The sequence below is a fragment of the Hypanus sabinus genome, chromosome 12 (genome assembly GCF_030144855.1).
Source record: "Hypanus sabinus isolate sHypSab1 chromosome 12, sHypSab1.hap1, whole genome shotgun sequence".
NCBI lineage: Eukaryota > Metazoa > Chordata > Chondrichthyes > Myliobatiformes > Dasyatidae > Hypanus > Hypanus sabinus.
In genome coordinates, this window is record NC_082717.1 from 66,404,065 (window position 1) to 66,429,212 (window position 25,148).

The following is a 25,148-nucleotide window of genomic DNA, read 5'->3' on the forward strand; positions in this document are numbered from 1 at the left end:
ATTCTACCATGGCTGATATATTATCCCTCTTAAACACGTTTTACTGCTTTCTCCACCTCTGCTTTAAATGTTCTCAGTGACTTGGCTTCCATAGTGGCCTGTCAATGAATTCCACAGATTCACTGCCTTTTGGCTAAATAAATTTCTGATCTGTTAATGTATGCCCCTGCAGTCTGAGACAGTGCCCTCTGGTCCTAGACTCACTCACTATAGGGAACATTCTCTCTACATCCACTCTATTCAGACCTTACAATATTTGATAGTTTTCAGTGAGATTCTCTCCCCCCCCCCCCCCCCAACCGCTCCAGACCCAGATCTGTCAACATTAACATTCATTTTTGGAATAATTTTCACAAACCTCCTTTTTATCCTCTCCAATGCTAGCACATCTTTTCTTAGATAAGGGGCCTAAAACTGATCACAATACTTTGCAAGTGTGGTCAAACCAATGCCTTATAAAGCTGCAGCATTACATCTTTGCTCTTATATTCTGGTCCTTTTCTTCCTTTCTACCAATTCAAACTGCAAGTTAACCAAGTCCCTTTACACCTCTGATTTTTGACTTTTCCCCCGTTTAGAAAGTAAACTACAGCTTTATTCCTTCTACCAAAGTGCATGACCATACACTTCCGTATACTATATTCCTTCTGCCACTTTTCCCATTCTCCCAATCTGTTTAAGTCCTTCTGCAGATTCCTTGCTTCCTCGAATTCTTCATATCGTAACTCCATCATCCAAATCATTGACATACAACATGAAAAGAAATGGTCCCAACACTGACCCTGAGGAACACCACCAGACAATGGCAATCAACCAAAAATTGCTCCCTTTATTTCCACTCTTTGCCTTCTGCCAGTCAGCCAATCTTCTATCCGTGCTAGTATCTTTCATGTCATACCATGGGCTCTTATTAAACAACTTCATGTGTGGCACCTTGTCAAAGGCCTTCTGAAAATCTAAGTAAGCAACATGCACTGATTCTCCTTTGTTTATCCTGTCTGTTATTTCCTCAAAGAATTTCAATAGACTGATCAGGCAAGATTTTGCCACAAGGAAACCAGGCGGGCTTCGGCCTATTTTATCTTGTGTCTCCAAGTACCCCCAAACTTCATCCTTAATAATAGATTCCAACATCTAAAATTTCCTTTCTTCTGCCATCCTCCCTTCTTGAAGAGTGGAATGATATTTGCAATTTTCCAGTACTCTGGAATTGTTCCAGAATCTAGTGTTTCTTGAAAGATCATTACTAATGCCTCCACAGTCTCTTTAGCTACCTCATTCAGAACCCTAGAGTGTAGTCCATCTGGTCCAGGTGATTTATCTACCTTCAGACCTTTCAGCTTCCCAAGCACCTTTTCCTTTGTAATAGCAACAACACTCACTTCTACCCTTATACTCTCAAATTTTTAGCATACTGTAGTGAAGAATGATACAAAATAATTCTGAGTTTCTCTGCCACTCATGCCTCTCTTTTACTCTTTATACTGTATATTTGGGGAAAAAAAATTGGTGTCTGCTTTCATATCATTGGATAGCTTCCCTTCATATTTCATCTTTTCTCTCCTTAAGACTTTTTAATTGCCTTCTGTTGGGTTTTAAAAACTTCCCAATCCTCTAACTTCCAGCTAACTTTTGTTATATTGTATGGCCTTTCCTTTGCTTTTATGGTGTCTTTGACTTTCCTCATCAGCCACAGTTACCTCATTCTCCCTTTGGAATACTTCATCTTTGGGCTGTATTTCTCTTTGCTTTCCAAATTGCCTCCAGAAACTCTATCCATTATCGTTCTGCCATCCCTGCTTGTGATCCCTTCCAATCAACTTTGGCCAGCTCCTCTCTCATGCCTCTGTAATGCCCCTTTCTCCACTACAATACTGATACATCTGACTTTCTCTTTCTTTTTCAATTTTTTTTATTGATTTTCATATATACATATAAAAAAACATAACATAATAATGAGTAAATTATGAATACAATAGACTTGAAGTCACGTTGATAATAAGATAACAATATCCTATTAAACATCAGCAGAAAAAAATACCTTAATCAATCAAGTCCATATGATTATATATGAAAAAAACAAAAATAACCATTAAAAGAAGAAAAAATTTGAAAATATGTGAAAAAAGTATATATTAAGAAAAATAAAACACTAAACTGAACTAACATGGGCAATAGTAATAGCTTACAAGTATATGATAGTGTCAAAAAAACTCCGGAACTCCATACCTGAACATGAATAAGCAGAAAGAAGGTCTGGAAAAGGCCAAATTAATTCATATGAAAATGTCGAATAAACGGTCTCCAAGTTTCTTCAAATTTAATTGATGAGTCAAAAATAGTGCTTCTAATTTTTTCCAGGCTCAGATAAGAAATAGTTTGAGAAAGCCACTGAAACGTGGTAGGAGGATTTACTTCTTTCCAATTTTGTAATGTAGACCTTCTGGCCATTAATGTTACAAAAGCAATCATTCGTCTGATTGAAGGGGAAAACTGATTACCATCTTCATTTGGTATGACTTTCTCTTCTCCCTCTTAAACTGCAGTGTGGATGCCATCATATTATGATCACTGCTTTTTAAGGGCTCCTTTACCTTAAGCTCTCTAATCAAATTTGGTTCATTATGCAACACCTAATCCTTGGGAATTCTACAAATTCTCACTTGAAGGATCCAGCACCAACCTGATTTTTCCAAACTACCTGCATATTGAAACCCTCGACTATTGTAACATTGGCCTTTTTAGATGTCTTTTCTGTCCTTTGTTATAATTTATATTCCACATCCTGGCTACTGTTTGGAGGCCTGCATTTATCTCCCATTAGGATCTTTTTACCTTTTGGACTTAATTAACTCTAGCAACGAAGATACTACATCTTCTAATCCTGTGTCACCTCTAAGGATTTGATTTCAGTGTTTGCCAACAAAGACACTCCACCCCCTCTGCCAACCTGCCTGCACTTTCAATGCAATGTCAGGATGGAGCTCTCAGGACTGGACACAGTCGATTCCAGCAGACGCAGGAGGAAAGCAATCAGCATAACCAGAGACGCCACACACCCCAGCCACTCCCTGTTTGACCCGCTGCCATCCAGCAAAAAGTTCTGGACACTAACAGCCAGAACAAATAAACTGAGGAACTGCTTCTACCCCAGAGCTGTGGCTTCCATCACACCACTCCCACAGAACAATGACTGAAACTGTGAGCACACACATGCACACACAAGGACTCAAATACACTAACTTTGTGCATTACTGTGATATTCTGGTGCTGCTGCAACTTATTTTCTGCTACTTATCTATTTAATACTATTTTTCTATTACTATCTTTTTTGTATCTACAGCTTTGTTTGATTGCCTAAGAGGAAGTCAAACAGAGTTTCATTGTACCTATGTATAATGACAATAAAGATCATTCAATTCAATTCAGTACATCCTTGGTTGTTAAGCTCCCAGCTATAATCGTCTTTCAGCTATGACTCAGTCATATCTGCCAATCTCCAACAGTGCTAGAAGATCATGTACCTTATTCTGCATACTACATGCATTCAGTCTTGTATTCATCACCCTTTTCAATTTTGCCTCCATGTTGCACTTCACCTCATCCCACTGACTGCAATTTTGCCCTATCATCTGCCTATCCTTCTTCACTGTCTCATTACCTACTGCATGGGCTTATATAGCAACTGTCCAATCCTAACCCCTATCATTTTGGTTCCCGTTACCCTGCCACATTAGTTTAAACCCTCCCCAGCAGCTCCAGCAGACCTCTCTGCAGAGTTTAGGTGTAACCCATCCTTTCTGTACAGGTAATTTCTTTGCCAGAAGAAATCCCAATGATCCAGAAATGTGGAATTTTTCTCCTGCATCAATTCTTCAGCCACGCATTCATCTACCAAATCATCCTGTCCTTGCTCTAATTGACACATGGCACAGGCAATAATCCAGAAATTGATACACTTGAAATCCTGCTTTTCAGATATCCACCTAACTCCCTAATTCCTCTTCAGGATTTACTCCCATTTCATATGTATGGCTTTTCTAGTTGGTCCTCTATGTATTGCTGCAGAAAACTATCCTGCACACTTTTTACAAACTCCAAGCCATCCAGCCCTTTTACAGTATGGGCTTCCCAGTCTATGCCTGGAAAATTAAAATCTTCCACAATCACAACCCTGTGCTTACTACAAATATCTGTTATCTCCTTACAAATTTGCTCCTCCAATTCTTGCTCCCCATTAGGTGGTTTATAATACACCCCTATAAGTGTTACTACACCTGTCCCATTCCTCAATTCCATCCAAATAGCCTCCCGAGATGAGCCCTCTAATCTATCCTGCCAGAGCACTGCTGTAATATTTTCTCTGACAAGCCATGCAACACCTCCCCCTCTTGTCCCTCCGATTCTGACACACCTGAAGCAACGAAATCCAGGAATATTTAGTTGCCAATCACACCCCTCCTGCAAACATGTTTCACTAATAGCTGCAACATCATATTTCCAGGTATTAATCCACACTCTTAAGCTCATCCACCTTTCTTACAATGCTCCTAGCATTAAAATAAATGCATTTAAGGAATTCTCCATCTCTTACTCTCTGTTTATCACCAACGGTGCAAACAACTTTACTATCTTTTTCTTCCTTCTCCCATACATCTGTTCCTACACTCTGGTTCCCCGCCCCTTTGTATCTAGTTAAATCCACTGGAGTCTCTCGAGCAAACCGACCCGTAAGACTATTTGTCTCCCTCCAGTTCAGATGTAAACCATCCCGCCAGAACAGGTCCCACCTTCCCTGGAAAACTGCCCAATTATCTATAAATCTGAAGCCCTCCCTCCTGCACCATGTCTTCAGCCACGTTTTGATCTGTGCTATCTTACTATTTCTAAACCCGCCTACACGTGGCACTGATAGCAATCCTATCCTGGAGGTCCTGTCCTTTAACTTGGCACCTAATTCCTTAAACTCACCTTTCAGGACCTCCTCACTCTTCCTACCCACGTCATTGGTCCCTACATGGACCATGACATCTCATCCTGCCTCTTGAGAATACTGAGAACTTGATCCGAGATATCACGGGCCCTGGCACCAGGGAGGCAACAGACCATCCGGGATTCTCGATCTCTTCCACAGAACGTCTTATCTGTCCCTCTAACTATCGAATCCCCTGTCACTACTGCTCTCCTCTTCCCCCCTTCCCTTCTGAGCTGAGGGTCCAGTCTCGCTGCCAGAGACGCAACCACTGCAACTTGTCCCTGTTAGGTCATCCCCATCAACAGTATACAAAATGATATTATTGGTGGGAATGGCCACAGGGGTGCTCTGCTCATTCTGTCTATTCCCCTTCCCTCTCCTGACAGTCACCCAGCTACCTGTCTCCTGACTCTTAGGGATGACTATCTCCCTGTAACTTTATTTCTGCCTCTGCCTCCCGAATGATCCGAAGTTCATCCAGCTCCAGTTCCCTAACACGGTTTGTCAGGAGCTGCAGCTGAATGCACCTTTTACAGGTTTACATGCCACCACTTCTGGCTGTTCAGCGGCCCCCCCCCCCCCCCCCAGCCCCCTTTTAGAATGCTGTGACCTGATCCAGGACGTCTCTGACTCTGGCACCTGGGAAACAAAATACCATCCAGGTGTCTTTATCACATCTGCAGAATATCCTGTCTGCTCCCTTAACTATGGAATCCCCTGTCACTGCTGCACTGTTCTCTACCCCGCCCCACCCTCTTCTGAGCCACAGGGCCAGATTCAGTGCCAGAGATCTGCTCACTGGTAGGTGTCCCTCTCTCCTCCACCAGTGTCCAAAGCAGTATACTTATTATTGAGGGGAATGGCCACAGGGGTACTCTGCACTGGCTGCCTAATCCCCATCACTCTCCAGACGTCACCCAGGTACCTGCCTCGTGCAACTTAGGGGTGATTGCCTCCCTGTAGCTCCTATTTATCACCTCCAGTTTCTACCATATGTGCCGAATGTCATTAAGCTGCAACTCCAGTTCCTTAACATGGTCTCTAAAGAGATGTAGTTATCAGAGAGACTGAAAGTCTTCCAAAGTTCCCATGTCAGACAAGGAACATACCACTAACTTTGGTCCCTTCTTGCCAACTAAGGGCCAATAAGCTGCAGATGTTAGATATTTTATACATCACTTTAGTATTGTTAGGTTTTAATATTGTTCACATGTTTCAAATAATCTTTTGGCAAAGCATCTCCATTGTCAATGATTCACTTTTAGATATTTTGCATGAATGCTGCTGCCTGTATTGTGCTGCATATAGTCAATCATTAGTGTGCTTGTGCAGCAGGATTGACCAATCTTCCATAAGATGAACCGTTTTAAAATCAAGTTCTCTACCTGAGCAGCTTGGTTTGAATCAGTTGCATGCAGCTGTGGAATTGCAAATCTATGAATGTGGCACTGTTTTAAGTTCCACATTGTGCTTATGTGAAACTGGAGTCTTTCATTAGTTTGATTGACCGCAATTTGCAGACGTCTATATTTTTAAACAGAATTAGTTAAAGTTTTGTTTTAGTTTGATTCTGTATCGCTGTAACATATTTTGAATATAAGTGTTCAAAACATTACTAAAATCACTAGCACAAAGCAGGAGTATTTGCAAGCCTTGGCCTATTTACCATATCACCCTTCCCTTACTTTAACCAAACATTACAGATCTTTTTGATCAACTATTAATGGGTTTATATCTTTTATTTCAGAACAGAAGTTAAGATGTCAAGTGGAAATTGAAAATTACTTCATTCTTTCTAGTGTCACAAGGGATAGATAATCAGCACAATTAATTGGTCAATGATTATTAGATAAGTTTACTGACGTGAATTTATGCTCTGGAGCTCTTAAGTTAACTTCTCTGCTTCTCCCTAGGTGTATCGAACTAAGAGGAAACAACATGGAACCAGATGTTATTAGAATGTATTCTTCTTCACCGCCACCATTAGATGATGGGACTGAATTTGAACATGAGTTTGGTGAATTTGGTGGTTTCTCAGAAGTTGGGACTTCTACTCTTGGGTATAATGACTTTGATTTGGAAGATCCCCATGAAAACTTTATGTCCCAGAACCATTTTGTGCCTGGCCATGAATACTCCAGTGATATGCATGGGTTTGCTGACTTTCATTCAGCAGGTGCTTGTGAGGGCAAAGACTTTATTTCAGACTTCTCAAAACCTATTTCAAATGACCTGGCTGTAAATACTGCTAAAGATGCAACTCAATCCAATTCTTCAAGGAATGGTTTTGAATGTACAATAACAGAATCTATAGAACAAACTGAAGTAAATGCTCAGCCTGCCATTCTGACCAAGGATGTAATTGCAATAGATTTAAAACGGGAAGACCAAGAAGAGTGTTACAATGATAGTACAACCAACCCAGAAGTTCTAACAAATGGTTACTCAACAATAGATTCAATGCACTCTCAGGAAATAGAAAATATGGTCAACACAAATGACCAAAAAGTTGTAGATGTTCACATTTCTGAACTTTGTTCAGATGTGAAGCCTAGTCCAGTTGACAACTTTGCTGTATTTTCTGATGTTGAAATAACTGGCAATTTAACAGAAGAAAAAACAAGTGGGTCTTTATCTACCATTGGAAAAATATCACCGATAAAAGAGCATGACTCTGGCAATCATTCAACTTTAGGAAAGCTGCCAGTTGCTCAGGTCAGTTTGGATGATGGCGATGAACGGAAAGTTGTACAGGAACAAACAAATGATGCATTTGCCACATCAGATTGTGAAAGTGAGAAAGATGCAATTGCAGTAAGCCACACTCAGAACCACTCTACTGAACCTCATGATACAGTTGATGTTGAAATTCATAATGGTGTTCAAAGCTCATCAGAATCCATGGAACCCATTGAAGCAAGTCAAAATACTTGCCATGTAGTTCATGAATCATTACATAGTATAAAAAAAACCACTTCTACAGTAATCCAATCAGAAGCTTCTCCATCAGTAAATGAAACAGCGAACATACATGAGTGTGATTTGGAAATATGTAACCATAATGAAGAATCACAGGGTGTTAATACACTCAATATTGAATGTAAGGAATTAGTGATTGGACAAGGCAGTATAGCAAATGAAGAGCTTCGGGCAACTAACATAGAAAGCACAGAGGAAAATGAGTCTGATCGTGTTGGGATTTCAAGAAGTGAATGTTCACTAGAAGATGACATTAATACTTTTAGTCCAGTGCTGAATATTAATGCTACAGACAATGATTTTAACTCTGATGTGCAAACTGTAGACTCTTATAGCAAGAGTGCCTCGAAATTGACAACTGACAAATTTGCTGCATTTCAGGAAGCTGGAGTCAAAGATGACTTTGGTGACTTTGGTACTGTAAGCAATGACTCTGTATCAGCGTTTGCTAATTTTTCAGAATATTCTGCAGAAAGAAGTGCACTATCCGAGGCTGCTGTTTATGTTGAAGGTGATTTATCATTTGATGAGCATGCCACCACTGGTAGAGAGACTGAAGATTTTGGAAAATTTGGGTCAACTCAAGCAAAAATAGATTCTGAATTTACAGGATTCAATAGTGAAGAAGACTTTTCATTTGATGGGCAAGATGCTGAGTGGAATGCTTTTGGGGATTCGGTGTCTGAAAGTACATCGTGGGCTGCTTTTGGTGAAGAGCATTCTGGTGAATGTAAAGAAGAAATTAGTCAATGTAGCAGTGCAGAGCCTGCCCTTGGTGGGATCACACAGTTGACTGACAATGTGGACAATACCTCTTTTCAGCCTGTTGATGAAATGACGAGAATTACGAGTACAACTCCATGTGAAGTAACTATGACACAAGTAAGTGTTGCTGATGTTGCATGTTGGTGTATTAATAATTAAATTGATCTAATGTGTGTGCATAGATCTCTTGTTTCAAAATTTTGAAGTCAAACATCATAGAATTATTAATATCTTAAATTAATAATTTAAGTTTGCTTTTGGGTGGAGCCCTATAACCAATGTGGTCTGTCTATAAATTGAACTGCTGATATTCATCTATATTTAAAGCTTTTGAGTTGTGGACCACTAATGAGCTTGCAGTTTAGAATGTATTCAGTTTGTATGTAAATTGATACTTAAGTGAATGGAAATATTTTTCAATGAACGGCATATTGTTGTTCAGTGATCTTGTGTGCAAGTTATAATTTATAAAATATAACACAGGTAGATGCATAAAGGTAAAGCCTGATTAACTTGTGAAAACATAATGAAAACACTTCTATGTATTCTCCAAATATAGTGCAAGTAGGGATCAATAGCTTGATATTCTTGTAAAACTATACAATGTTTATGTACTGTTTAATAGGTGAGACATGGAAACAATATTCTTTGAATTGAAAGAAGACCATAGCTATGGTTCATAAATATAAAATGCAAAAAAGCTTCATATATTCAAAAAATTGAGGAATTTCTTTAAGCTGAGAATGGTTACTTAGTGAAATTTGCATCATGTCCAGGTGAATGTCATTTGGAAGGCTGGAATGGTACAAACTTGAAATAGAAATAGATGATGCCAAAGAGTAACATGCAGTGGAATGGAAAATACAGAGCTTCAAGGCTAACATGGAGCTTAAATGCTTGCAGGGACCAGTTGCACTGAATGATCTGCCGTGTCTGTGTGATCAAACCAAGTGGCTGGCCCTGCATATTTCTGTAGAAGAACAAGTTGGTGAATATGGATTCAGTTAATATTCCTTTGGAGTCATTTGAGCTCAGTTTTGAGCGAATTGAAATGTACTGATCAAGGAGTTTCACTTTGCAATAGCAAAATTGATCTCTAGTTCCAAATTAAGGTTGCATCATTGCTTTAGAAGTGCAACGAATAGAATTTCTGATGAAGAGTCTCGGCCTAAAACGCCGACTGCTTACTCTCTTCCATACATGCTGCCTGACCTGCTGAATTCCTCCAGCGTTTGTGTGTTGCTACCTATGGAAATGCCTGTTTAAATAACGGTATGTGATTGTATAACTTTGTGAATGAGGATAGTGGCTAGAAATGTAAGGATGAGAATGTTGTAAAGAAATTTAGGTTATTGGCAGTAAATATTAAACATTTTGGCCATGTAGCAGTGCAGTATAGATTCACTGAGGTTGCATAAGGATTTGGCATATTATTGTAAGGTTGTATTCATTGGTGTGGGAAAGATTTAAGTTAAACTGGAGAGTTACAATTTGACTCATGACAGAATAAATGGAAATGTTAATTCTGCTTGCAAATTGCCAATGAGGTGTTTTGATGCTGAAAATAATATTAGTATATTAAAACACTTCCCCAGTTTAGCTATTGAAGATGAAATTCATTAAGAAATAAGGAAATATTTGAAGAAATAAAGATGAGCTTTGGATAGTTTGTGCAGTTTTGGTCCCCTAATCTGAGGAAAGACATACTTGCCATAGAGGGAGTACAAAGAAGCTTCACCAGATTGATTCCTGGGATGGCAGAACTTGCATATGAAGAAAGACTGGATCGACTAGGTTTATATTCACTGGAATTTAGAAGATTGAGGGGGAATCTTATTGAAACGTATAAAATTCTAAAGGGATTGTTTCTGATGTTGGGGAAGTCGAGAACGAGGGGTCACAGTTCAAGGATAAAGGGGAAGCCTTTTAGGACCGAGATGAGGAAAAACTTCTTCACACAGAGAGTGGTGAATCTGTGGAATTCTCGGCCACAGGAAACAGTTGAGGTCGGTTCATTGGCTATATTTAAGAGGGAGTTAGATATGGCCCTTGTGGCTGAAGGGATCGGGGATATGGCGAGAAAGCAGGTACAAGGTTCTGAGTTGGATGATCAGCCATGATCATACTGAATGGCAGTGCAGGCTTGAAGGGCAGAATGGTCTACTCCTGCACCTATTTTCTATGTTTCTGTAAATTATTCCAATTAGGAGAGACCAGGAAACAAGTGCTGCGATGATTTGCTTCACTTGAATTAGCTTCAGTGACCTTCATCCATAGCAAAGTTATTTATGGAATGTTTGCTGGTAATAGGAAATTTTCTATTTGTACCTAAATGAAACTCCTTTTTACCAAGCATTTATAGAAACACAGCTTTTTAGCCCCTCACTAACAGCCAGTGGACTCAGCGGTGAGAAAAGCACCTTTCTCAAACTTCATGCACTTCAGGTATGACTTTGGTCCCACCAAAACCGGGAAGTTGGGATGTTTCGATCACCCAAACCGAGATCTCTATTGCTAATACTTCCACCATGCAATTAGCTGTTGGCAAGAAATAACAGATTGTACACTGCATACAATTATAAGGGAAGTATATTTACAAATTTCAGCTTTACCAAACAGTTAATAGGAAAAAGACAAGCAGAAAAAATAAATGGCTAATTACAGTTAACCCAGTCCAAATATGTACAAAATTGGAGCTCATGTTGAAATTGTCTTTAACTCGTGCGCTGGACTCACTGTCTGTGTGAAAGCACATACCATCTTCCAAGCATTGCTCGAAATCCATCTCAAACAAACAGGCTCCCCCACGGGAGTATTGGTCCTTTTTCCTTAAAGTCATTCATTTACACAAAGCATCCAGGGTGGCATCCTCCTCCTGTCTTCCTCCAGCTCCCACCAAAAAGAACTTGATCCAAACCAGTGTGTGGCACAAACAAACCTCTCAGCCGAGCTTTCACTAGAACCTTCTCCCAATTCCACCAGCTTCATTGGCTGACCCAACATTCCTAAGTTAAACATCACAACCCCTTATGTCTAACTGACAACCAAATAATCAGCGAAACACACTGCTTCTACAGAAAGCTATTAAATGAAATGCCCTACAGCATTAGCAGTAAAATCTTAACCAGGGAATTACAAAAGAATACATGTCTGCTTTCAGCAAAACCTAACAATGTGATATTTAATTATATTTACTTCATTCTGGTCTCCTAGTTTCTGCCTCCTTCAAATTTGCTCCAGTGTTTAAACTTATCACTCAGACTCTTGCCTTTTGAACCAACACTTCCACTGTACCATAGTTAACTGAATCCTTGCCACACCTCGTTTCTCTACATTGGAAAATCCAAACACAGATGGGTGACTGCTTTGCCAAGGACCTGTGTTTAGTCTGCAGAGGCGACTCAAGGTTCTCTTTGTACCTCCCACGTTAAATCTTCATCCGTACCCCACTGTAGCACATTGGTCAGTGGCTTCCTATGCTGTTATCAATAAGGCCAACATTTTTTGTCTTGTTGCAACTGGCCATTTCTGCTGGGCATGTTCATCAGTTTTTTTACATTTCTTTTTATATCCTTTCTCTCCAAACACACTATTTTCGCATTCTGTTTCTCTTCGATTGCCCCATTAATCCTGTTCGCATTCTTTCCAAGATATTTCCTTTGTTTTATCTATTCCTCCAGCCTCTCTATAAATTAAAACTCAATTGTTTTATTTCCTATTTTGATTATCTCTTTCCAAAAATGCTACCTAACATAATGTTTCCAGCACTTTGTTCTAATTGCAGATTTTCTGCCATTTACATGCTTTTGAATTCCTTGGGCTGATGTGGTAAATAGCATCTGCAGCATGCAAATACCAGACACATGCTTCGTCTGCTCAGGGAGAGTGGGGAGGTGATAGAGAGGAACAATAGGCAGGTAGTCACACCGGGGCCTGGGGAAACATAAGTAGGTAACAGTCAGGAGAGGGAATAGCAGGAGTCAGAGCACCCCTGTGGCTGTATCCCTTGATCAGTACTTGGAGCTATGATGTTGTGGCCATTACAGAGACTTGGATGGCTCAGAGGTAGGAATGGTTACTTAGAGTGCCAGGCTTTAGATGTTTCAGAAAGGACAGTGAGAGAGACAAAAGAGGTGGAGGCGTGGCACTGTTGAAATATGAAGCTATCAGGCCAGGAACTTGTAGGCATAAATTGAAAACGGATGTTCACAGCGAAATGTACAGAAGAAATAGACAATAGGTGCAGAAGTAGACCATTTGGCCCTTCGAGCCTGCACCACCATTTTGAGATCATGGTTGATCATCTTCTATCAATACCCGGTTCCTGCCTTGTCCCCATATCCCTTGATTCCCCTATCCATAAGATACCTATCTAGCTCCTTCTTGAAAGTATCCAGAGAATTGGCCTCCACTACCTTCCAAGGCAGTGCATTCCAGACCCCCACAACTCTCTGGGAGAAGAAGTTTTTCCTTAACTCTGTCCTAAATGACCTATCCCTTATTCTCAAACCATGCCCTCTGGTACTGGACTCTCCCAGCATCTGGAACATATTTCCTGCCTCTATCTTGTCCAATCCCATAATAATCTTATATGTTGCAATCAGATCCCCTCTCAATCTCCTTAATTCCAGCGTATACAAGCCCAGTCTCTCTAACCTCTCTGCGTAAGACAGTCCAGACATCCCAGGAATTAACCTCTTGAATCTACGCTGCACTTCCTCTACAGCCAGGATGTCCTTCCTTAACTGTGGAGACCAAAACTGTACACAATACTCCAGGTGTGGTCTCACCAGGGCTCTGTACAAATGCAGGAGGATTTCCTTGCTCTTGTACTCAATGCCCTTTGTAATAAAGGCCAACATACCATTAGCCTTCTTCACTGCCTGCTGCACTTGCTCATTCACCTTCAGTGACTGATGAACAAGGACTCCTAGATCTCTTCGTGTTTCTCCCTTACCTAACTCTACACCATTCAGATAATAATCTACCTTCCTGTTCTTACTCCCAAAGTGGATAACCTCACACTTATTCACATTAAACGTCATCTGCCAAGTATCTGCCCACTCACCCAGCCTATCCAAGTCACCCTGAATTCTCCTAACATCCTCATCACATGTCACACTGCCACCTAGCTTAGTATCATTAGCAAATTTGGCAAATGTTCAGGGGATATTTGCATGGAGTTATGCGTAGGTATGTTCCAATGACACAGGGAAAGGATGGTAGGGTACAAGAACCATGGTAATGATAGCTAGATTATAAGGCTAGCAGGAAGGAGTTCAAGAAAGAAATTAGGAGAGCCAGAAAGGGCCGTGAGAAGGCCTTGGTGGACAGGATTAAGGAAAACCCCAAGGCATTCCACAGGTATGAGGAAGAGGATAAGACGTGAGAGAATAGGACCTATCAAGAGTGACAGTGGAAAAGTGTGTATGGAACCAGAGGAGATAGCAGAGCTACTTAATGAATACTTTGCTTCAGTATTCACTCTGGAAAAGGATCTTGGTAATTGTAGGGATGACTTACAGTGGACTGAAAAGCTCAAGCATGTAGATACAGTCAGCCTCCTTATCCGCAGATTCCACATGCACGGATTGAACCAACTGCGGATCGGGAAAACCCGGAAGTTCTCTCTCCAGCATTCGTTGCTTGAGCATGTACAGACTATTTTTTCTTGTCATTATTCCCCAAGCAATACAGTATAACAACTATTTACATAGCATTTACATTGTATTAGGTTCTATAAGTAATCTAGAAATGACTTAAAAGTACAGGCAGTCCCCGGGTTATGAATGAGTTCCATTCCTGAGTCCATCTTTAAGTCAGCTTTGAAGTTGGAACAGGTACATTTGGTATTATTTAGCGTCAGTTAGTCAAACGTTTTTCTTAGTATATAGTACATACTTAACCTTTCTATGCATATAAAACACTTAGGAAACATACGTATTTCAATAATTTAATCACTGCATTGCTTAGTAATAATGGTAGCTTTCATCAGGGTAGGGCCTTTCACATTCTCCATTAAAATTGTTCCGATCGTTGACCGACTGTAGCCTAACGCTCTTCCAATGACTGATGGCGTTTCACCTCTTTCCGATCGCTTTATTACTTCCACCTTATTTTGAATCACAATTGTGATTATTTTCATGAACAGGAACACTGCGGATTCAGAGCTGCATTGCCAGATCCTGATTTCCACCGCACAGAGACTTGTTAAATAAAGTCTGGGGTTCCGCTGGGTCCTAAAGACCACCACATTGGTACATGTTAAATAAGGAACTTGAGCATCTGCGAATTTTGGTATCCGCGGGGTGGGGGGGGGGGGGTCCTGGAACCAATCCCCTGCGGCTAAGGAGGACCGACTGTATTAAGGAAGAGGATGTGTTAGAGCTTTTGGAAAGCATGAAGTTGGATAAGTCACCCTAGATGAGATGTACCCTAGGCTACTGTGGGAGGTGAGGGAAGAGATTACTGAGTCTCTGGCAGTGACTTTTGCATCATCAGTGGGGACGGGAGAGGTTCCGGAGGATTGGAGGGTTGTGGATGTTGTTCCTTTATTCAAGACAGGGTGTAGAGATAGCCCAGGAAATTATAGACCAGTGAATCTTACTTCAGTGTTTGTTAAGTTGATGGAGAAGATCCTGAGAGGCAGGATTTATGAACATTTGGAGAGGCATAATATGATCAGGAATAGTCAGCATGGCTTTGCGAAAGGCAGGTCATGCCTTATGAGCCTGACTGAATTTTTTGAGGATGTGACTAAACACATTGATGAAGGTAGATCAGTAGATGTAGTGTATATGGATTTTAGCAAGTAAACACATTTGATAAGGTACCCCACGCAAGGCTTGTTGAGAAAGTGAGGAAGCATGGGATCCAAGGGATATTGCTTTGTGGATCCAGAACTTGCTTGCCACAGAAGGCAAAGATTGGTTGTAGATAGGTCCTATTCTGCCTGGAGTTCAGTGACCAGTGGTATGCCTCAGGGATCTGTTCTGGGACCCCTTCTCTTCGTGATTTTTATAAATGATCTAGATGAAGAAGTGGAGGAAAGTGTTAGTAAATTTGCTGATGACGCAAAGGTTGGAGGTGTTGTGGATAGTGTGGAGGGCTGTCAGAGGATACAGCAGGGCATTGATAGGATGCAAAAATAGGCTGAGAAGTGGCAGATGGAGTTCAACCCAGGTAAGTGTGAGTCAGTTCATTTTGGTAGGTCAAATATGCAGTGTGAAGGATCAGAGGAATCTGGGGTCCAAGTCTATAGGACACTCAAGGTTGCTGCACAGGTTGACTCTGTGGTTAAGAAAGCATACGGTGCATTGGCTTTCATCAATCGCGGGATTGAGTTTAGGAACCGAGAGGTAATGTTGCCGCTATACAAGACCCTGGTCATACCCCGCTTGGATTACTGTGCTCAGTTCTGGTCGCCTCACTATAGGAAGGATGTGTAAACCACAGAAAGGATGCAGAGGAGATGCCTGGATTGGGAAGCATGCCTTCTGAGAATAGGTTGAGTGAACTTGGCCTTTTTTTCCTTGGAGCGACGTAGGATGGGAGGTGACCCGATAGAGGTGTATAAGATGATGAGAGGCATTGATTGTGTGGATAGTCAGAGGTTTTTTCCCAGGGCTGAAATGGCTAGCATGAGAAAGTACAGTTTTAAGTTGCTTGGAAGTAAGTACAAAGGAGATGTCAAGGATAAGTTTTTTTGCACAGAGTGGTGAGTACATGGAATGGGCTGCTGGCAATGGTGGTGGAGGCGGATGCAATAGAGTCTTTTAAGAGACTCCTGGACAGGTATATGGAGCTCAGAAAAATAGAGGGCTATTGGTAACCCGAGGTAATTTCTCAGATAAGGACATGTATGGAACAGCTTTGTGGGTGGAAGGGCTTGTATTGTGCTGTAGGTTTTCTTTCTAATGTAAGAAATTGTTGAAATAAACCCTTCAGAGCCATATACATCCTTGACCACACAATGTCACAGTTGATCTTTTACTTCACTGCCAATTTCCTGGGGTCATTCCACATTCCTGGATTACTTTTGTATCCGAAAATGCAATCTCTCAAATAAACTCTTCTCAAGCTTCCACCCAAGTACAGGTGTCAATTTTAACTGGCGTTTTGATGATAAACTCTGCCATTTTCATCAGGGACAATACCTGGGCGTGTTTAGTCTGGTGGTATATATTCACCCCTGTATTCTATCCCTTCATTCAATTAGTTAGTCCTCATCCAATTAGGTTTCCGCTTCCCACCTTGTTTACAATTGATTTCCAGTTCTTGGAGTGAGACCTTGATCTTTGTTAAAAAAATTTTCTCTTGTGTGGGCCAAAGGTGACATGGGGCTCAGGACGGCTGGTGTTTACCTGTGAATACAGTGCGATGCATATCTCCCAGATGGGATGGGCAGTGGAAGCCTGCGTCACGGGTCACAGGAGTGTATCCATTTGGGTTACCCAGGGAAATCGGAAGTAGCAGAGCATTGGCCATAGGGTTAAATTCAGCACAAAATTACCGTTCTGCGCCAATGGCTATTGGGACCCACCTGGAGAAAGAAACCTTTGTTAAAGTTCTTTTCCTCTAGCTTTTTTCAAAGGCAAAGGTCTCACTCTAAGTAAGAACTGGAATTCAGTTGTAAACAAATGGGAGAGTGGAAACCTGATTGGTTGAGGACTAGCTAATCAGGATGGACAGATGACGTGGGTATAAATACCACTGGACTAGGCAAGCCCTGGCATCATCCCCATTAAAGATGACAGAACTTCTTATCCAAATGTCAGTTAAAATTGATACCTGTACTGTAGTGGAAGCTTGAGAAGAGTTTATTTGTCATATATGCTGGAAAAATACTGGATCCTGTGCAATCTCTCCTCATTAAGCCAACTTTTCACCCCAGGAATAAATCTAGTTAATTTTTTGCTGCACTCCCTTCCATCATAAGTATCTCTCTTCCACAAGTAGTGAAATCACTCTTTATATTGAATTTCCCAAGTTTTGCTTTGGCTTTAAATAGAGCAAAGCTCTTGAACTCAAATTCTTTAGTGATTAAAGGACACATGCCATTTTTGTTTCTACCAACTTGCTGCTATTGCTGAGTCCCCCAGTAATGAACAAAAGCATAATTGCAATGGTATGTAAGAGGATAGGAAAAAGGCAGTGAATATATCTCTCCACATGACTCCCAAAGCATTTTCACCATATGAAAAGCAATTTGGGTTGTGTTGGAATATTCAGTATTTGGAAAGTGTGAATGCCAATCAAAAAGAAGCAACCACTTCTTTAACACACTGTGATGATAAATATTACAGTCCAAACCTGTATGTTTTAAGGTCTAGAGAAACACACACAAATTATTGGTGCAACTTGGCAGGTCTGGCCGCATCTATGGAAATGAATTAACGGGTGTCATTTTGGGCTGTGACCTTTTATCATGACTGGAAAGAAAGGGGTAAGAAGCCAGAACAAGTTTGTATCAGAGGAAGGACTACAAGCTAGAAGGTGATAGGTGAAGCTAAGTGATTGGGGGAGGAAGAAAAGAATTGGGGAGATGATAGATGGAAAAAGTAAAGGGCTGGAGAGGAAGGAATCTGATAGGAGATTGGAAGACGGGAAGGAGGAGGGGCAGGTGGTGAGGAGAGGTGAGAGGGGAGCCAGAGTGGGGAATGGGAGAAGGCGAAGGGGGGGGTGGAAATTTACTGGAAGTTAGGGAAATTGATATCCATGCCACCAGGTTTGTGGCAAGCAAGACGGAATGAGGTGTTGCTCCTCCTACCTGAGTGGTTTCATTGTAGAGCAGGTCACAGATCGACATTTTGCAAGTCACTTCTCAGGCAGGAGTTGATATATTCCATCACCAACTTCTCTCAGAGCAGTTCATCACAGTGGATGTAAGTGTTATGGGACAATAGTCATTAAGGCAGATTACCACGTTCTTCTTTAGCACTGGTATAATTGAAGCATGGGTAATTCAGACTGCGAAAGCAAGAGGTTAAAGATATTGGCAAACATTCCAGCCAGTTGATTGGCGCAAGTCTTCAGTACTCGGTCAGGTAACCCATCTAGGTTGGATGCTTCCTAAGGGTTCACTCTCCTGAAGTATGCTCCATGTCGCCACAGACTTAAATGACTAGGTTATCAGGGGCTTTGGGAGTTTGTGAAGGTTTCTCCGTGTTTTGACTTTCAAAGTCAGTTTAGAAGGTATTGAGCTCATCTAGATGTGAAGTTTTGTTGTCACCTGCATGTTGCTTGGTTTCACTTTGTAAGAATTAATAGCATTCTAGCCTTGCCACATCTGTCGAGCAGCCTTCAGTGATTCGTTTGGTCTCAAATTGCCACTTTGCACATGGGATGGCTGAGGGGATCATACCTGGACCTCTTGTATCTTGGTTGCCTGACTTGAATGCCACTGATCTGGCCCACAGCTTATTGTGGATCTTGTGATTCATCCAGGGCTTCTAGTTGGGGAAGACTGACTGATTTTGTGGGGTCACACATCGACAACTGTTTTTATGAAGTCTGTGACTACCGTGGTGTAATCGTTCAGATCTTCTGAGTCTTTGAACACAACCGTGTCCACAGACTCGAAGCAATCCCCTTGCTGCTCCTCTGCTTCCTGCGACCACCTCTTTGCTGTTGATCTACAGGCTCCTCCTTGTCTCTTGGGTCTTCTGCTGTGCACCTGAAGCACATCACTGCTTGTGTCTGTGCAGCAATAGTTCAGTATTGAGGTGAGTGAAGTTATCCATGCTGGTTCAGGGGCATGATGGTTGAAGAGTAATAACTGTTCCTAAACCCAGTGGTGTGGGACCCTTCCAATGGCAGATTCAAGAAGAGAGCATGATCTGGATGGTGGGCATCCTTGATGGATGCAATACACACAAAATGCTGGTGGAACCCGGCAGGCCAGGCAGCATCTATAGGAAGAAGCACTGTTGACGTTTCGGGCTGAGACCCTTTGCCCGAAACCTCGACAATGCTTCTCCCTATAGATGCTACCTGCCCTGCTGCATTCCACCAGCATTTTGTGTGTGTTGCGTGTATTTCCAGCATCTGCAGATTTCCTCGTGTTTGCTTGATGATGGATGCTGCTTTTCTGTGATGACCCTCCTTGTAGATGTGCTCAATGATGCAGAGAGCTCTTGCTCCAATGGTCTGGGCTGTATCCGTTTCTTTTTGGGCATTGGTGTTTCCATACCAGTCCGTGATGCAACGAGTCAGTATATTCTCCAGTGTGTATCTATGGAAGTTGTCGAAGTTTGCCTTCCTTTGAAGTCCTTTGCCTTCCATAAGCTAAATATGAATGGTTATATCAATATCATGGCATTGATAGAAAGCTGGCTGGAAGATTGAGACCTGCCCTAGTATTGCCAAATCCTACCTAATTTTTTTTTCATTAGACATTGCACTTTGGAGCATCAAATCCTGTTCTAGCCCATTTGAATATTTAAATTCCCTGTTCTCTATTGCTTACATATGTAGTACAAAATGTACTCAAAAGTATTTTCATTTGCCCTCTGCTGCAATAGGAGCATGCTGGCTCTAAGCTGCCCTTCTCTCACTTTTAAAAGCCTTCTACTTGCATGGCATATCATTATCTGCAAGCAGTTCTCTCAATCAATCTTTTCAAGTGCCTGTAATACTGTCAAAAATTGCCTTACCCCAATTTAGGGATTTAATTTGTGGACCAATCTCATCAAAAGATAACAATCAATAAAATATCAATAAAAAAATAACAATATTAAGATCAGCAGAATTAAGGTAATTAACGTGCTTCCCTTCTGACTGTTATACACTTGCTTAGCTTCATTTCCCAACAGGAGGTTGCATTTGTTCCCTCTCTAGTAGTGACCTCTACTTGTTCAGTGTATCCAGACTGGAGGGGAATAAAAAGGCCAAGGAGTAAATTTAAAAGGTGGGGGGAGGGAAGAGAGAACCACCAGGTGATAAGTGAAACCTAGAGAGAGAGGGATGATTGGTGAGATGAAGTGACAGAGGGAAAAGGGGATGGGAAATTGAGAGGAGGGGTGTTGGGGGCCGTTACTGGAAGCTTGAGAAATCGATGTTCATGTAATCAGGTTGGAGGCTACCCAAACAGAATACAAGGTGTTCTTCCTCCAACCTTGACCTCTTCCACCTCTTTGTCGGCTGTCTCATTGTTTTTAGTGATGAGCCCCACCACTGTTGCATCGTTGGGGAACTCGGGTGCTTGGCTGTGCAGTCGTGCATGAGCAGTGTGTACAGCACTGGAAGATACCTGTTTTGAGGATGGGGAGGGAGGATGATTGTGTATCCTGACTATCTGACATTCAACCCCAGTTGCACAGACCCTATAGGAGCTTCTTCACCAAGGTCTGGGGGACAATATTGTTGAATGCCAAACTGAAATCTAGAAACAGCATTCTGTCGTAAATGTCGTTGCTTTCTAGGTGTGTCAGGACCAGGTATATGACAGTTGCTATGGCATCTGTTGTAGAGCAGTTCTTTCAGTTAGCATATTGGTGAATGGAGTTTTTGATAGGTGCTATTAGTGACTGGAGTTTTTGATATGTGCTATTACCAGTTATTCAAAGCACTTCATGATGATTGGTGTCAATGCCACTGGGCAATAGGCATTTCATTCTGAAGATGTAGAGTTCTTTGATACATGGGTGATGGTGGCTGATTAGAAGCAAGTGGTGACAGCAGCCTCGATGAGTGAAGTGTTGCAGATGTTCATGAAGACATCAATGAGCTAGTGTGCACTTACACCAGCTGGTGTTGACTCTCTACAGAGCCCTTCTCATGACTACTGCTGTTACAGGAAGTGTCTGCTCACCTGGAAGAGGGGTAGCTTCATTGCATATCCCTGAGGCATGCATCAAAGTTGTTTAGAATGTCAGGGAGGGAGGTGTCACTGGTACAGTCAATGCTGTTTTTCCTAGCATTGTCGGTGATGCTTTTGATGCCTAGCCACGTATGCTGTGGTTTGTTATTGAACAGGTGTTGCTGAATTTTTTTCTGCATAGGCACTCTTTGTTGCTTTGATGCCTAATAAGGGGTTTTTCCTGGCTGCTTTGAGAGCTAGTCTGTCTCCAGCATCCCAGGGAAGACACCTCTCCATTCAGCCAGAGCTTCTGGTTATGCCATGAGATGACCATTCCTGAGGTACCGATGTCATCTGCATGCTTACAAATGTACTCAGTGATAGACAAGATATGTTTCTCAAATTCTGTATCTTCTTTGTTTCTGACGGCCTCCTTGAACATCTGCCAAGGTTGTCCATTCAAAGCAGTCCTGAAACATAGAGGTTGCTTCATTAGGCCATATAATGATGGTCCACTTGACTGAATTCTCCATTTTCAGCAGCGTTAGTATGCTGGGAGTAACATGGAGATGTGGTCAGAGAGGCCAACATGAGTCTGGCTTTGTAAGTACCATGTCTGCTTGTATAAACATGGTCCAGTTTATTTGTATCTACAGAGGTTTACAATCAGTTTTTGCTTTTTAAGTTTTTTTTGCAGTTTAGGAAACATGACTTGGTATCTACAGTGGCATGCAAAAGTTTGGGCACCCCCTGGTCAAAGTTTCTGTTACTATGAATAGTTAAGTGAATAGAAGACGAACTGATCTCCAAAAGCCATAAAGTTAAAGATGAAACATTCTTTTCAACATTTTAAGCAAGATTAGTGTATTATTTTTGTTTTGTACAATTTTAGAGTGGGGGAAAAAGGAAAGGAGCACTGTGCAAAAGTTTGGGCACCCCAAGAGATTTGAGCTCTCAGATAACTTTTACCAAGGTCTCAGACCTGAATTAACTTGTTAGGGCTATGGCTTGTTCACAGTCATCATTAGGAAAGGCCAGGTGATGCACATGTCAAAGCTTTATAAATACCCTCACTCCTCAAACCATGTCCCAACAATCAGCAGCCATGGGCTCCTCTAAGCAGCTACCTAGCACTCTGAAAATTAAAATAAACAATGCCCACAAAGCAGGAGAAGGCTATAAGAAGATAGCAAAGCGCTTTCAGGTAACCGTTTCCTCATTTCGTAATGTAATTAAGAAATGGCAGTTAACAGGAACGGTGGAGGTCAGTTTGAGGTCTGGAAGACCAAGAAAACTTTCCAAGAGAACTGCTCGTAGGATTGCTAGAAAGGCAAATCAAAACGCCCTTTTGATTGCAAAAGACCTTCAGGAAGATTTAGCAGACTCTGGCGTGGTGGTGCACTGTTCTACTGTGCAGTGACACCTGCACAAATATGACCCTCATGGAAGAGTCATCAGAAGAAAATCTTTCCTGCGTCGTCACCACAAAATTCAGCATCAGAAGTTTGCAAAGGAACATCTAAACAAGCCTGATGCATTTTGGAAACAAGTGCTGTGGACTGATGAAGTTAAAGTCGAACTTTTTGACCGCAATGAGTAAAGGCATGTTTGGAGAAAAAAGGGTGCAGAGTTTTATGAAAAGAACACATCTCCAACTGTTAAGCATGGGGGTGGATCAATCATGCTTTGGGCTTGTGTTGCAGTCAGTGGCATGGGGAACATTTCACTGGTAGAGGGAAGAATGAATTCAATTAAATACCAGCAGATTCTGGAAGCTAACGTCACACCATCTGTTTAAAAAAAGAGCTGGAGATGAAAAGAGGATGGCTTCTACAACAGGATAATGATGCTAAACACCTTAAAATCCAACATGGACTTCCTCAAGAGGCGCAAGCTGAAGGTTTGGCCATGGCCCTCATAGTCCCCCAACCTAAACATCATCGAAAATCTGTGGATAGACCTCAAAAGAGCATTGCATGCAAGATGGCCCAAGAATCTAACAGAAGCTTTTTGCAAGGAAGAATGAGCGAAAATCCTCCAAACAAGAATTGAAAGACTCTTAACTGGCTGCAAAAAGTGTTTACAAGCTGTGATACTTGCCAAAGGGGATGTTACTAAGTACTGACCATGCAGGGTGCCCAAACTTTTGCTTTGGGCCCTTTTCCCTTTTTGTTATTTTGAAATTGTAAAAGATGGAGATAAAAAAAGTAATCTTGCTTAAAATATTAAAGAGATGTGTTATCTTTAACCTTATGCCTTTTGGAATTCAGGTCATCTTCTACTTGCTTGGCTACTCACAGTAACAAAAATTTTGACCCAAACTTGTGCATGCCACTGTGTATGGTTATCCATTGTGAATTTTCGTCAATTAACCATAAGAATTGTGTATTCCTGACAACATCAGAAGATGAGCAATATTTATAATTTGAGCAGTATCCGCCTTGAATATACTAAAATAATTTTTGATGAAATGGATAGGGACGTCTTTAACATCAAATTTGAGGCTGTCATCAATGTGCTACAGGTTAATAACTTGATTATTATGATCTCAAAAGTAGGTGAAATTTGATTGACAAGTTGTAGAGCAAAATTTATGTTTGTTGTTAGTTGTAGTGGCATTTCATATTGAATGGAATGCATTAGGCTACTGCTTTGGTGCTTTTAGTTATTAGTACAACATATGATATGCCTTTGTTCTTTTGTTACCTGACACTTTTTTTAAAATGGCAAGCTTAGTTTTCCATTACCACTGAATTATTAACAGGCGGCAAACTCGTACTGACGTAGGCTTTTCATAATTTTAAGAATTTATCATCAATATGACTAAATACAATGCTGAACCCTATATTCCATTGTCCTTACCCTTTATGGCAACCTGTTTTCATTTCACTATATGAGTCTGGGTGTACAGTTATGCCTTCAGCCTTAGTTGTATGGGTTTAGAATGTAGAATTTGGAACAGGGATTTTTGCCGTTTTGAGATGTAGTAACAGCAGGAAATTTCCAAGTTGTGATAGTGTGTGACTTGAGCATGCAGGGGGTGTTTCCAAATGTCTGCTTCACTTGTCCGCCTTGTTGGTGGGGATCATGATTACTGAGTAACTGCAGTACACAGCAACTGCTACACCTGTTGGTGAAAGGAATGAATTGAACAGGGTGACAGGCAAGGTGGCTTCTTCATTCTTGGCACAGAGCTTGAATTTTGATGGAGCTGGGCTCATTCAAGCAAGTAAACACTATTCAATCTCATTCCTTATTTCTGCTTTGCAGATGGTGAAAATGCTTCAGGAGCAGACGCTGTGCAATGACTACCTTTTGACCTGCTCTTGTTGTCAAATTATTCTTGTGACCTGTCCAGTTAAGTTTCTGGTCATTTCTACGTATCACCTCTCAGCTTCTGATACAATTCACACCATACACCTCTCTTTCACCTGTCTATCAGCCCCTTCACCTGCTCTACCTAATACTGGTCAGCTCTTGTACCACCTTTTCTCCCACCTTTTATACCTGCTGTCTCCCATCTTTCAGTCCTGTCTTGACCCAAAACACATTTCCATTCAATAACACACAAAGCACTGGAGGTGCTCGACAGGATTTACTGAGGGTTTGTGGAGGAGACCTGTATGTTTT

The 25,148-nt window shown here is 41.3% G+C and overlaps 1 protein-coding gene across 2 annotated transcripts in view; it reads left to right on the top strand.

Moving 5' to 3' along the window:
* Positions 1 to 25,148, top strand: part of LOC132402972 (aftiphilin-like) — an 80,927-nt gene that overhangs the window by 13,540 nt on the left and 42,239 nt on the right. For both annotated transcript variants that reach the window (XM_059986145.1, XM_059986144.1), the window contains exon 2: positions 6,889 to 8,836. In XM_059986145.1, coding sequence (XP_059842128.1) covers positions 6,914 to 8,836 — 1,923 coding nt within the window. In that variant the 5' untranslated portion in view covers positions 6,889 to 6,913. The remainder of the gene's footprint in view (positions 1 to 6,888; positions 8,837 to 25,148) is intronic.